General features: G+C 45.6%; 1 protein-coding gene across 2 annotated transcripts in view; it reads left to right on the plus strand.

The window, feature by feature from the left end:
• Positions 1–11,340, plus strand: part of SLC43A2 (solute carrier family 43 member 2) — a 32,800-nt gene extending 21,460 nt beyond the window's left edge. Inside the window, exons 10-14 of one of the 2 annotated variants that reach the window (XM_026861538.1) lie at positions 1,600–1,738; positions 2,177–2,309; positions 3,266–3,339; positions 5,055–5,178; positions 6,008–11,340. In XM_026861538.1, the coding sequence (XP_026717339.1) occupies positions 1,600–1,738; positions 2,177–2,309; positions 3,266–3,339; positions 5,055–5,178; positions 6,008–6,169 (632 nt within the window). In that variant the 3' untranslated portion in view covers positions 6,170–11,340. Of the gene's footprint in view, positions 1–1,599; positions 1,739–2,176; positions 2,310–3,265; positions 3,408–5,054; positions 5,179–6,007 lie in introns of those variants that run through there. The other variant, XR_003399732.1, reaches the window with a different exon arrangement.
• The last annotated feature ends 917 nt before the right edge of the window (positions 11,341–12,257 follow it).

A 12,257-nucleotide genomic window follows, 5' to 3' on the forward strand; every position in this document is an offset into this window, starting at 1 on the left:
TGAGGGAAGACATGTAGAACCATGGATTTAAAGGGTTGTGCCCATGTATGTACCCTTTGTTTGCTCTATCCAGGCTTCTACTTCTGCTGGTACTTTCTAGGTACTGTTCTCTGTTTTTGTTTTTGTTTTTTTTTTCTTTTTCCCTCCTCAGGAAAGTTTTTTAAGATGATAGATAAATTGACAAGGCCCTGTTTTGTAGCAGCTACTGTCTGTCCTTCTTTTGCTGACCCTGTAAATTTCATTCCCTGCTTCAAGTTGGCTTCTGCTCTTGGTGTTTAGAGCCCAAGATTAAGTGTTCAGAATAGCATGAAGAGGCAAAACATGACAGCGTGGCTTGCTTCTTACCCTCTATTAAAAAATAACCAGACAACAGCAAATCAGCTCCAGGAGTGTTTGTAGAGGGTGATGCCACCTGTCTCTCTTGGCTACAGCAGTTGCTATAATGAGATGGGATGTGGAGCCACTTCGGGGCTTGCCTTTGCGGAGGTAATGGGGGCATGAATGTGAGGTTGGAGTTGGAAGTTTCTCTTGGTTCTCCTGCCAGCGACTGGAGCCAGGAAAGTATCATCAGGTGCCTGCTGGGCATAGCAAGGCAGCCCTGCTGGGGTTTGCTACAACTGTATGGGAGAAGGGCTTATTGGAAACTTCTCTCCATTACCAAGTTGATTTTGGTATAAATCCTGGCTGTACTGCTTTGGCTAGATCTCTAGAAATGTGTTGTGAGGGATGAACTAAAATTCTCTTTGGTTGTTTTGCTTACAGTGCTGTAACTTGTAAGCGCTCTGCTGAAACGGGCAGTTTCAGAATTACATCCTTCTTTCAGGGCTGTGCTACACCATGACTTGCCCTTCTGTGTGATGCCTTCAAATCCATCACATGGGCTGCAGAGAGGAAGTGGAAAAAGTATTGCAGGGTAGAGGAACCGTTCAGTAAAGGGAGGGGACAGGTTTTTTTTCTAGCATCAGCTTTCCTTTAGCAAGCCACGTAGACACTTCTCCCATCTTTAACACATGGGGAGTTTTCATCAGTTTGAGTTTTTAATAATTGCCCTCAAATGCTGTGCTTTTTGCTGTTCATCTTCACTCCCCCTGCCTCCCACACCTGTCTATTCAGCACAAAATATGTTAGTGCTCACCTTCTCAGCTTGGCTTGTCCTTGCTGGAGCTTCCCAGCTGGAGAAGATGTAGCTGCAGCTCCCAACAAGGCAGGAAAAGAGATGACTAAGTCAGGGCTGGCTGTTACTTGTAAGAACTTTCCCTGTTGGTGGTAGCCAGAATAAACCTCACTGACAGTAAGCAGTTGCTGGGTCCCATTTCTGGCACCTTACCTGCAGTTGGGCTGATGCTGCTTGGAGAATACTAGTGCAGGATCAGAATGGTTGAAGCAAGTGTGCCCAGTATGTCCCCTCTGATGTCATCTCTGGGAGGCTAAATTGATGAAGCAGGGCTTTGGTGTCCTTGTTATCTTGTGATACCTAGCCTCTGGGCTCTTGGTGGGGAGGAACAGCTTCTTTTCTCTCATTATTTTTTCTGTCACTGCTACAGTATCACTCGGACTTAAAACTCTTTAAATTTTTATTTTTATTTTTTTCCCCTGCAGTGGCTCTCTACACTTCCATTTTTGGGGTATTGCAACTGCTGTGCTTGCTGACAGCACCTGTGATCGGGTACATCATGGACTGGCGGCTGAAAGAATGCGATGATGGCTCAGAAGAGAATGAGGAGAGCAACGCTGAGCGGTGCGTAGTGTGCGCCACACGGGACATGCAGCCATGTAGCAGGCCTCCTGCTCTGCCTAAAGTGTTTTGTGATGAAAGACTGAAAAGAATATTGGTTCTTCAGTATAGAAAAGAAAGCCTGAAGGAAGACCTTGATAATTGCAGAGGAAAGGACCAAACTATCTTCCATGTCCGCTAAGATCAGTCAAGAAGAGAAAATTTAAGTTGTAGTAGAGGAGGCTCAGACTGCCCTTCTAGCCTAACAGTAAGAGTAACAGCACTGAAATAATTGCCCAGATGTTCCTCAGCTTTCACTGATGGAGACCCCACCACCTCATTGGGCAGACCTCTAGCCAAACTGGTTTAGACAGATTTGATGTGATATGTGGAGAATCTTGCTGTAAGTTCCAGTAGCTGCTGAAAGTGCTTGTTGTAACATAGGTTTTGCTATCCTTCCAGAAGTGACAAGAAAAAGAAAAAGCGTGATCGTCAGATCCAGAAAATCACCAATGCCACCAATGCCTTTGCATTCACCAATGTCCTGCTGGTCGGATTTGGAATCACCTGTCTTATTCCTAATCTACCGTTGCAGGTGAATATGTGAAATGGGTGGGGGTGCTGGAGGGGCTGGCAGTGTGGGTCCTGGCAAAATGGCAGGCAGGACAGTGCCGAGAGGCCCTGCAGGCCAGCAGAACCAGCTCGTGGCAGGGGGGATTTCTGGCATTGCTGGGAGACTCCTGTACTGCTTTGGGAAGCCCAGTCTTAGATATGAAACAATACCAGGCAGCTTACATCTCTTGAACCTAAAGAAACAGCTACAGTTAAAATATCAGAGTTGATCTACAATTTATTCACACTTAGAAGTTTCTGCAGCTGAGCTCTGTAACGACAAGTGCTTTCTACCAAGATCCTCTCACCAGTGCCTGTGCGTTTAACCTGGGCTCTTTAAACTGCTGAGGTTCAGAAAATTTGCTGTAAGAAGCATGACACTGATATATACAGGAGGTTATTTCTCCATCAGATGCTATGCCCAGTGGTACCTGTGGGACTGTAAACCTGTTAAAATATTTATTTTGTGGCACCACCTGTTTTTGGCAGAGGAGTTTAGTGATTTTATGCTATACTTAAACATGCCTTGATGACATAAACAAACATAGAGAGTTTGCTCGTGCTTGCGTATTGTCCGCAATAACTTGTGGAAAATTAACTAAATTGGCCTCAAGTGCAGTAAAAAAAGTATTGTGACCCTGGCCACAGGTTTCTGGGGACACGTCCTTGCAGCAGTTCCATCTGCAGATGAGATGGGTCTTGCGTGTGGTTAACCTCAGGCGTCACTACGTGTTAGCCGTTGCAGAGTAAGGGAAAGCAGTGCTTTTAGAGACGAGTACAAATTTCTTCCTTTGTGCTGATCTTTCAGGTTTTGGTTCTGGGTTCCTCAAGCCTAGCTGTGTACTGGAAAGGAAAACAGCTTTAGGAATGGTTGTATGTTGGGGTCTGGAATACCTAGGTGGTAACTAGGATGTGACCATTTTCTGCTTCTCTTTCCAGATTCTTTCCTTCATTTTGCACACAATTGTGAGAGGATTCATCCACTCAGCTGTGGGAGGCCTCTATGCAGCTGTGTAAGTCTCTGCTTACATATAATACATGGCTGGACAAATAAACTGGCTTGGGATGATAAGCTGTCCCGGTGAGAGGGAGATCAGGAAGTGAAGCCTTCATGATCAGAAGGGAAAGATGATGCAACTTGTTTCTGTGGTCACCGCTGGATACAACAGGAGCTGGACTGAAGTCCTAGCTGATACTTCCCTTGTTTAGAAGCAGCTCACCCATTTGGCGTAGCTGCTGCAGTGAGAGGCACAGCTATGAATGGGCCTCAGCTGAGACTAAGCTATTGACACTAAGGTTATATAGTAAGAACTCAAGGCTTTTTTTGTCTTGTAATGAGTAGCTATGTGTATGTGTCCAGGTAAAACATTAACATAATTGAATACATTGCTACTGGTCTGTTCTGAAATTACATTGCTAAAGCGTTGCTCAAGATACCATTCATGATGCCTACTCCCTTTCCCAGGACAGATCATCCATCCTGTTTCCAGCTTAGCAAAATTATCAATAGCTGAATCTGAATGCTCTTCCTTATTAAGCAACGCTTTTGGTTTTGAAAACAGATCTGCCCCTCTGTCCTGAGCCTGTTGGGCAGAGGAGCAGAAGGAAGCTGTTATCTTTCAGAGAATCACGCAATCACTGAGGTGGGAAGGGACCTCTTGAGACCATCTAGTCCAACCCTCATGCTCAAGCAGGGTCAGATAGAGCAGGGTGCCTGGGACTCCATCCAGTTGGGTTTTGAGTATCTCCACAACCCTACAGACTCCTGTCAGAGGTTTTGATCCCAGTGTCTGGGGAATCCAGACTAGAAAATCCATCTAAGACTCCACTTCAAAAATGCATAAACTTTTGGTTCCCTGGCAGCTTGAAGCAAAAGATTTTTGTCTTAGGCAAGGGATATGCCTGTTGCTGTAGATATCAGCTTGCTTGTGAACTAATGCTGTTTAACCATTGCAACTCCTGGAACTTCCTGGAGTTGAGGTATTTTTGCTTTGAATGTTGACTTCTTTGAATATTTGAAAGTTTTGATCTCCTAGTTTCTTTCCAAGCTTAGTTTAACCTGACCCTTTTTAAACACAGCTCAGTCAGGGTAAGAGAGATGTTAGACTGTTCCTGAAACTTATTTTTTCCACTAGTAGTATCTGATATTCAGCACTTTCCAATCAACAGTATTGTTTAGTTTGACATAGGATCAGACTTGTCCTCTAAAAAGGAAAACACATACTAACCTGTTGTGCAGGTTTCACTCACTTCTAAAGGGAGCAAATTGTTATGACCAGATGAAAATGATTGCTCAGCTGCAAATGTTGTCACCTGGATAAAGAGGCCCTGCTTTTAACTTGTAAATACCAACACTTCTCCCTTTGCAGTAGGGACAGTAGTTGTATAAGCACTTCCATCTGCCTATGGTACAGCTGCAAAACAAGACCTGGATCTGATAATTCTTCAGTTTGGGATAGTCTGGATATGAGGATAGTCTGGAGAGGAAGACTCCAGCCTTGTCACCAGCTGCATTCTGCTCTAGAGAGCACTGCACACACCATTGGGTATAACTAAATACTCTATAAAAAGAGGTAGTTGTGCATAAGTCCAGGAGAGAGAAGTTCTTCATAGTGTGCCTGTCTTGGGACTGTGTTCTGTTGTTAGTTGACTGGGAATGTAATCTGATCTGGGTGACGTGAACAGTCAAGGTGACACATAATAATGCTGTTGCTTTCTCTGTTGACAGATACCCCTCTACTCAGTTTGGCAGCTTGACAGGGTTGCAGTCATTGATCAGTGCCCTTTTCGCCCTTCTGCAGCAGCCTCTTTTTATGGCATTGACGGGACCTTTGGAAGGAGACCCTCTCTGGGCAAGTTCTCAAACTTAACATGAAAGCTTGGTGGATAAGATGATTTTAGCTCATTTTGACTCCTGTGCATGGACCAAGGTTAAAACCAGCTGGCGTTTTACATGCCCCTTAGTCTGCTGTTACCTTGGTGCTGTCCAGGAGACCCTTTCCCATTCTCTGGGAAGGAAAACCATTAGCCCTTGTACTGGTGTATGGAAAAGGAGGAATGGAGATGGCTGCAGGAGTGCTTTCTACTAAGTTTCTGTGGCGAGTCAAAATCTGTCAGGTGCAAGTGAGTCAGTCTGTGTGGACCTCAAAATGCAGTAGAAATACTGCTTCCTCGAGAGCTGTTGGCTCCAACTACCTGTAAATTTTGGGTTGCTGATGCCACTTGGCTTTCTGGACACTAGCTATTGAGGGTTAGCCTAATGTGGTGTCTTAGTGAGAGTCTGTCTGGGCAGCTCAATAAAATCATGGCATGGGTGGTCCTGGGGACAGTCCTGGACTCTGGGCTACATGTGCCCACCCCAGCAGCCTGTTGCTTTACAGTCAGCAAACTTGGTGTAAAAGAATTGTAACTTAGAACAGCCCTGCCTGTTCTGTGGAACAAGACTCCCGCAGCCATGATCCAGAGTGACAACCTTGCAGCATTCAGCTTATACATGTGGTGCTCTGGGCACAGGAGTGTAAATATAAATACAGTGGTGGTTGTTGCCAATACACTGAGCAGGGCGTCTCCTGGTTTGCCCACAGCTGAGTGACGTGGGCTGGGTTCTGACGCTTCAGCATGCGTGACTGGGTTGTTATCTTCTTGGCCTGCCTGATTTTTGTTTTGTCTTTCTTCCTCCAGGTGAATGTTGGCTTGCTTGGTGTGAGCTTACTGGGTTTTTGCCTTCCAATCTACCTGGTCTGCTACCGACGCAGGCTAGAGAGAGAAAAGAAACAGAAGATGGATGATGCCAAACTTTTCTTCAAAATCAATGGCACTCCCAATGAGGAAGCCTTTGTTTAAACTGGTGCTTCTCAAGTACAGCCTCCCCTGTACAGGTTCCTACCACATCCGTGGGTTCTACCTGTGGTGTAAAGCCAGGCTTTTTCTCTCCTGGCTCTGCCAGTCTTTGCTCATCACTGGAGTGAGGGCTGGACATCATGACTGAGCTTTCCTCAGATACGTGGCAGGAGGAGACTTCCCACTCCTTACTCCAGAACACAGGACAGTTTTCCTTTTTATAAAAGCCACGCAGATACTGTGTCTTAAATTATCCCCTGATCACACTCTCCAGTGGCAGTCTCTGCATAGGAAACTGGGGAGAGAAGGAATAAAGGGATGGGGGAAGAGGGAAGAAAGACCATAATTTGAGTTTGTAAATGTAGCACACTGAAGTCTGCTTTCTCCCCCTCTTCCCCTGACCTTGGCTGACATTGTCTCGGATGTGAGCTGCACTCTCCTCCCTCCCTCCCTGAGGCTTCATAATGGTCTTTCTGCTTGATAGGTAGCTGGACCCAGTGGTTTTAATGTCTATCCAGACATACCCCAGACTGTTTCTGCGGCAGGGAAGGGGATTTTACTCCTATGTGTATGAGCGCAGCTTCAGTGTATTGCTAGATGTTGGCTGCTAGCACTGACAGCTCCCAAACCTTTTATTATTGCAAACAACACAGACAGCAGTGGATCTGCCTTCCACACCGAAATGAAGAGTCTAACGGACTGCTTGGTCCTAGACCAAGCCTTCAAAGGCCCGGAATTCCTCCTCTTCCTGGCCTGCAAACCACCTGTACGTGTTTTTAAACTGTCTGCAGTCCTGGAACCTTTAAGATAGGAATTGGATCTTGTTTACCGATGAAGTGCTTTGAGACTTGTTGCCTTTTGCTGCCTCTTCCCTCCAACATGACTCCGGGAAGGGAGCAGCAGTGTGTAAAGTGGAGAACCTTCTTAAAGCTGAGTTCTGTGGCTCCAAATACCTTGGTGTTCACATGTCGTGAACTGACTTTCTGTTGAAAAGAATTGTGCAGAACACTCCTTTGTGTCTGGTAACTGGATCCTGTGGACATATGGCAGGGTGATGTGGTGATGTAATTCTTCCTCTAGCCATAGCTTATTTACATTGTCCTGATAATAGCCCCCAAGCTGCTGAACACCAGGTTACTGTGACTGACCAAAAAGCTGCCGGTTTGGCTGTACTAAGAGCCTTCTGCAACATTGATGCTCTGTCTGGACAGAGTATGTGGTGATTGTATGGTGACACTGACTTACAGAGCAATAGATGTGTATAAAGGTGCCCCAGGCTTGTTCACCATGGAGGGAATACAAAGGGAATTCTTAACCTGCTTATTTTTATAGAGGTTTTCCTAAGTCGTTTAAAGTTGACTTTTCAGCCCTTAACCTTGTTGAGGTCAGTAGCTCAGCCTCTGTAGCCTTGTGACTAAATCACTGCACTGCGTGGACCTGCTGGGAGCAGGACCTGTGCAGTGTTGAGGATGAACGTACGCGCGCTGGGCTGGGCTGAGCTAGTGGCTGCAGGAGGGTTGGGGGCAGAAATAAATCAGTTATGAAGATGGTAGTGGTGGTGCTCTCTGAACTGTCAGCTCCTGCATTACTGCAAAGCCTGGCAGGGGCTGAGTCATTCAACTTCTTTATGTCTGGTCGGAAAAGTGCAAGAGTCAATCGCTGCCCTGTTAGCTCTAAACTGGGGATTAGAAACAACAGTGCACACAGACCTTCATTTGAGAAATTACCTGGAAACTGGGCGTCGGTTCCTTTGCTGATGGTTTGAAGCGTGCAGACGCCCAGCCCTGCCAGGTCTTCACCTTCCCAGAAGAGCCAGCTCGGTGACCTGTTTCGCGGAGCCGGGGCAGGAGGGGCTGGCAGCCGGCGGGTCCCTGGCTGGTGGCCGCCAGCCCCGGGCAGCTCTGCGGGACAGCAGCGCCATCTCGAGTCACCGCCTCCGGCGGGCAGTTCGGGTGCCACTCCGCTCCACGGTACCTTCTAGTCTTCAGACACTCGTTTGGAAATGACTTGCCACTTGAGTATTTTACACATCGTGGATTTTTTTTTTTTTAATGTGTTGCCTTTATTAAATGTGTTTGTCCCAAGACAGCTTTATCGCCTGCTGTCAACACTTTATTCTTCTAGAAGTTTTTCTCTTTTGTTGGCCTCTAGCTTTGGTGATGATTTTATGACCTTCCCAGCTTTTCTTTCTTTTGCGTTGAGCAATAATTAAGGAGGCAGTTTAGATTAATTTTTGTGTTCACCTGGCATTTTCTCAAGTACATGTTCAGAGACCCACCAGCAGTAGTACAGCTTGCCTAGATTTCCAGAGGGCTTTCTGCAGGTTTCTGCATTTCGTATTACTATACTTCTAAATATTTTAAGAAGATTCCTACTCTTGCTCTGAGATATTTGTGACATGACAATGACAGATTAACTATCTTTTTTTAGTAAGAGCTCAGACAGGTGAGTGTCTGAGCCACAGTCCTCAGGCTCAGTGTCTTAAAATAGAGACAGCTGTTGGAAGGTGTCAGTGTGCTAACTCAGCATTGCTTCCACCTCAGTTTCAGAATACTGCATGTGATAGCTTCCACTCTTGTGTCACTCAAATTCCTGATATAAATGGCTTTGCAAAGTGGTGGAATACAGAGTGGCAGATTTTCCTGAAGTCACAGTGGAGGTGATGCTGCCTTTGCAGTACATGCAGCTAAATTAAAGAACGCCCTTTCATTCCTGCCATCTGCCTTCCTACTGCAGTTCCCTGTTCCTGCCCTTTATTAGGAATATCCTCTAACCCAGTTTCATCTGATAAAATGGTGAATATATGTGGTCGGTGTCTCCGCTGATGTGCCATGGTGTTTAGAAGCTGCTGGTCAGCTGTGGGGAATAGAGCTCATGCCTTCGATTCACAGTTTAAAGCTCTGCAGACGGAGAATAAAGCGTGCCTTTGGCTTGCAGGCACCAGGACTAGGGGGTGCACAAGGGAGTTTTAGTTGTTCGGAGTTGAACAGACAAACGGGAGTGCTTTCTCGTGCAGTGCCAAGTCAAACTAGAATTCACTGCTGCAGAACCTAGTGGGGAACATAAGTATAACTTTTCAAAAAGGGGCTGGTTAAACAATGGTCTGATGCATCCACTAACTCAGGGAGATTTTAAGTTGCTGTAAATAAGAAAGTTATGCCAACGAAAGATTACTGTTCTACATGTTCTGTCTCTTAAAAATTGGTCAACGATGGGAGAAAATACATGCTGGACTAGGCGAAACACTGCTCTGATGTTGTGGGGTTTAATTTACTCTGACAATTGTAAACCAAATTAATTTCAAAAGGAGTCTCAAATTTATCTAGCAAAAAAACCCTCTTATCTGTGTGCAAGATGTGCAAATACTCTACTGATTGTGGCATAACTGCTTAAATACCGCACCTCCTGCAGGGGTGAGCCCCTGGGAGGACAGGGTGTTCAGGCTTCAGCCTCTTCTAAATGTTGTCTTGCACTGTGCAAAAACAGACACTTGGGATGGTCCTGTTAGGCGTGATTGTTCATGGGCTGTTTGCCTCGTTCTTTGATCCTTTGGAGATGTAAGCGTGGATTACTTATGTTTGGAGCGGGAAAACAGCATTGCTGCTTTCTAGCCAAAGAATGCAGGACCAAGAAGATTCCTCATGTGCTCTTCTGTGTGCATGAGCCACCTTGTGGAAAAAATCAACGGGCTACCAAAGACCAAAGAGAGTCACATCGATTTAAATCAATAATGCATTTACCTGTATAGCTCAAATACAGGTCATTGTGTTTAACTTACTTTTGTAATTCTTAATGCTAGAATTTGTAGGGGTGTCTTTTATGCCTGTTGTACCCCCTTACCCTCATCCATATGAGAAGTACAAGGAGGCTGGTCATGAGAGAGACCTCATCTCCTCCACAGAGGCATCCCCAGCTGAATGTCGTGAAGCAGAAACCTCATCTGTGAGTACTTGCTGTTTGTAGGAGCCCTCAGTCAAGGATGTTGCTGTGTGGAGGTGCTTGCACCTTCTGGAAATACTGCTCCTGGCCTCTACTGACTTGCATGCATTTAATATGCATCCATATTTTTTAAAAAAAATATTAAAAAATTAGAAGAGTGGGCAAGGGAAGGATGACAGCTTCTTTCTTTTTACTGATCTGTTAGTCCCTAAGCCTCATCAATACAATCTTTATAGCTCCAATGCAATGATGCTATCAAGTAGCAGAGAAAATCTGTGCTGTTTTGCTTAATAGGACACTTACAACTTTATTCAGTTACTGTCACAGAGTATCTGGATCCTTGAGATGAAACTGGACACGGATGCCTGCAAAAAAAAAAAAAAAAAGCAAATCTTGCTGAGACTCCAACTTAACTGCAATGCTGCTACAGTGATCAAAATGTTCAACTCCCACAACAAAGCCTGGCCTCTTCATGCTATGCCTACAGTGGAAAATTGTAGGAGAATGAGATTTTAACTAAGTCAGTAAATCACTGAAATGTTTTAAAGTAGGAGATTTCTTTCTTGACAGGCTGATGAACTTGGAAAATATGCCACAAAATATAAAGCAAATACTGCAGGGTAAAAAGGATGAAATTATAATGGAAACTCGTATTACAGTAGGATTCCTGATGAGAAGGGACTGTGTGTTGGGTTTTTTGTTGTTTTTTTTTGTTTTATTTTTTTTTTCTAATTAAAGCTATGTCTGACTTGTATTTCACATTGTTATCTTTGGAATAGCTCTGAAACAATGATGTGTTATGTAGATGCATTATTACATGTTAATTATAAACCCTCCAAGTCCTTGTTTCTCTCCCAGTGCTGCCCAGCCTGTCTCTGCGCAGTGTTTTTATCAAGTGTCCTATGCTCCACGTTGTCATCGTTCCTGCTGCTGCTTGTCACTTCCTTGTGCCTGACCCTGTCACTTGCTTTTTACTCTGGGGAAAAAAAATCCCCTTTTTCAGAAAGCCCCCACTTAATCTGACAGCATTAGGGGGTCCTGTTCACAACATTTTTTTTTGTATTGTTTGTCAAAGTAGAATTGTAAGCCCCTTGCGCCCGGCCTGTGTCATCTTTTCTGTGTTTGTAAGGTGATGTGTGTTCTTGCAGTACTATCTAAAAATAAATGTGGTATTAAGTTAATCATTAGTTTTCTTTTTGAGGCTGAAAATAAAGGTATTGCTTGGTTCCTAATGAGACTATGTAAGCATGAATGCTATACATGGTGTCATCTGCCAAATTGCTTGGCTGCACGTCGTTTCCTTGACTCTTTCATCTCTAGGCTGGGAGCTAACAGCCAGATTTTAATGGATCTCTCACTGAGAAAATTTCGATCTCTTTGTTGTTCTCTTTAAGTATAGACAGCGGGTTAAGAGATCAAGGTGAGTTATAGTGAAAGGGTATCAAATAATGGAAGATGAACAACCCTAGCCTTACCTGGGAATGCTACAGAAGGATTGCAGCGTGGCAAGAGGCAAGCTGCACGTTTTGGGTTATCCATGCTTGAGCTTGGTGATGGTAAATGTATGGCGCTCCATTTTGCCCATCTAATAAAGACAACCCTTGATCTGCGATTCCAGTGACCAAGTAGTAGAACTAGTGTTTTCAGCTGTTTTTTGGGGGTTTTTTGTTTTTTTTTTTATTGAGTACGGGTCCCATAAAAGGGCTTTTTTGCAACTGTCTTCTGATAAATAACTAAGCTTACCGTCAGTTCGGGGGGCCTGCTGCTCAGCAGTACTGAAAAAGAAAACGCTGTAAATCCCGACCCGCTGCGGGAGCCGGTGGAGTCGAGAAGGGTCAGGGAGAGGTTAACGGTTCGACGAGCGGATCTTCAAGGGCTCATCCAACCGCGGTGTGTTGGCGGAGCCGCACCCCGAGCCGCCCTCACCCTGACAGTCCCCTCCTTTGCCAGCCCTCCTCCTCCCCAAGCGTGTCCCGAGCCCCGCGGAGCTGGGGGGGGTGTGGGTGTCCCTCAGGCCGGGATGGCGGGATGGCGCCGAGGGCGACGCTCGTTCCCGCCGCCGCGGAGGGCGGGAAGGCCTCTCTCGCGCGCGCGGCGCCGGACGCCTGCGTGGCGCCGTGACGCAGCCGTTGCCGCAGAAACGCCCCGCCCC

Source organism: Athene cunicularia, assembly GCF_003259725.1.
Source record: "Athene cunicularia isolate RWA chromosome 19 unlocalized genomic scaffold, athCun1 chr19_part1, whole genome shotgun sequence".
NCBI lineage: Eukaryota > Metazoa > Chordata > Aves > Strigiformes > Strigidae > Athene > Athene cunicularia.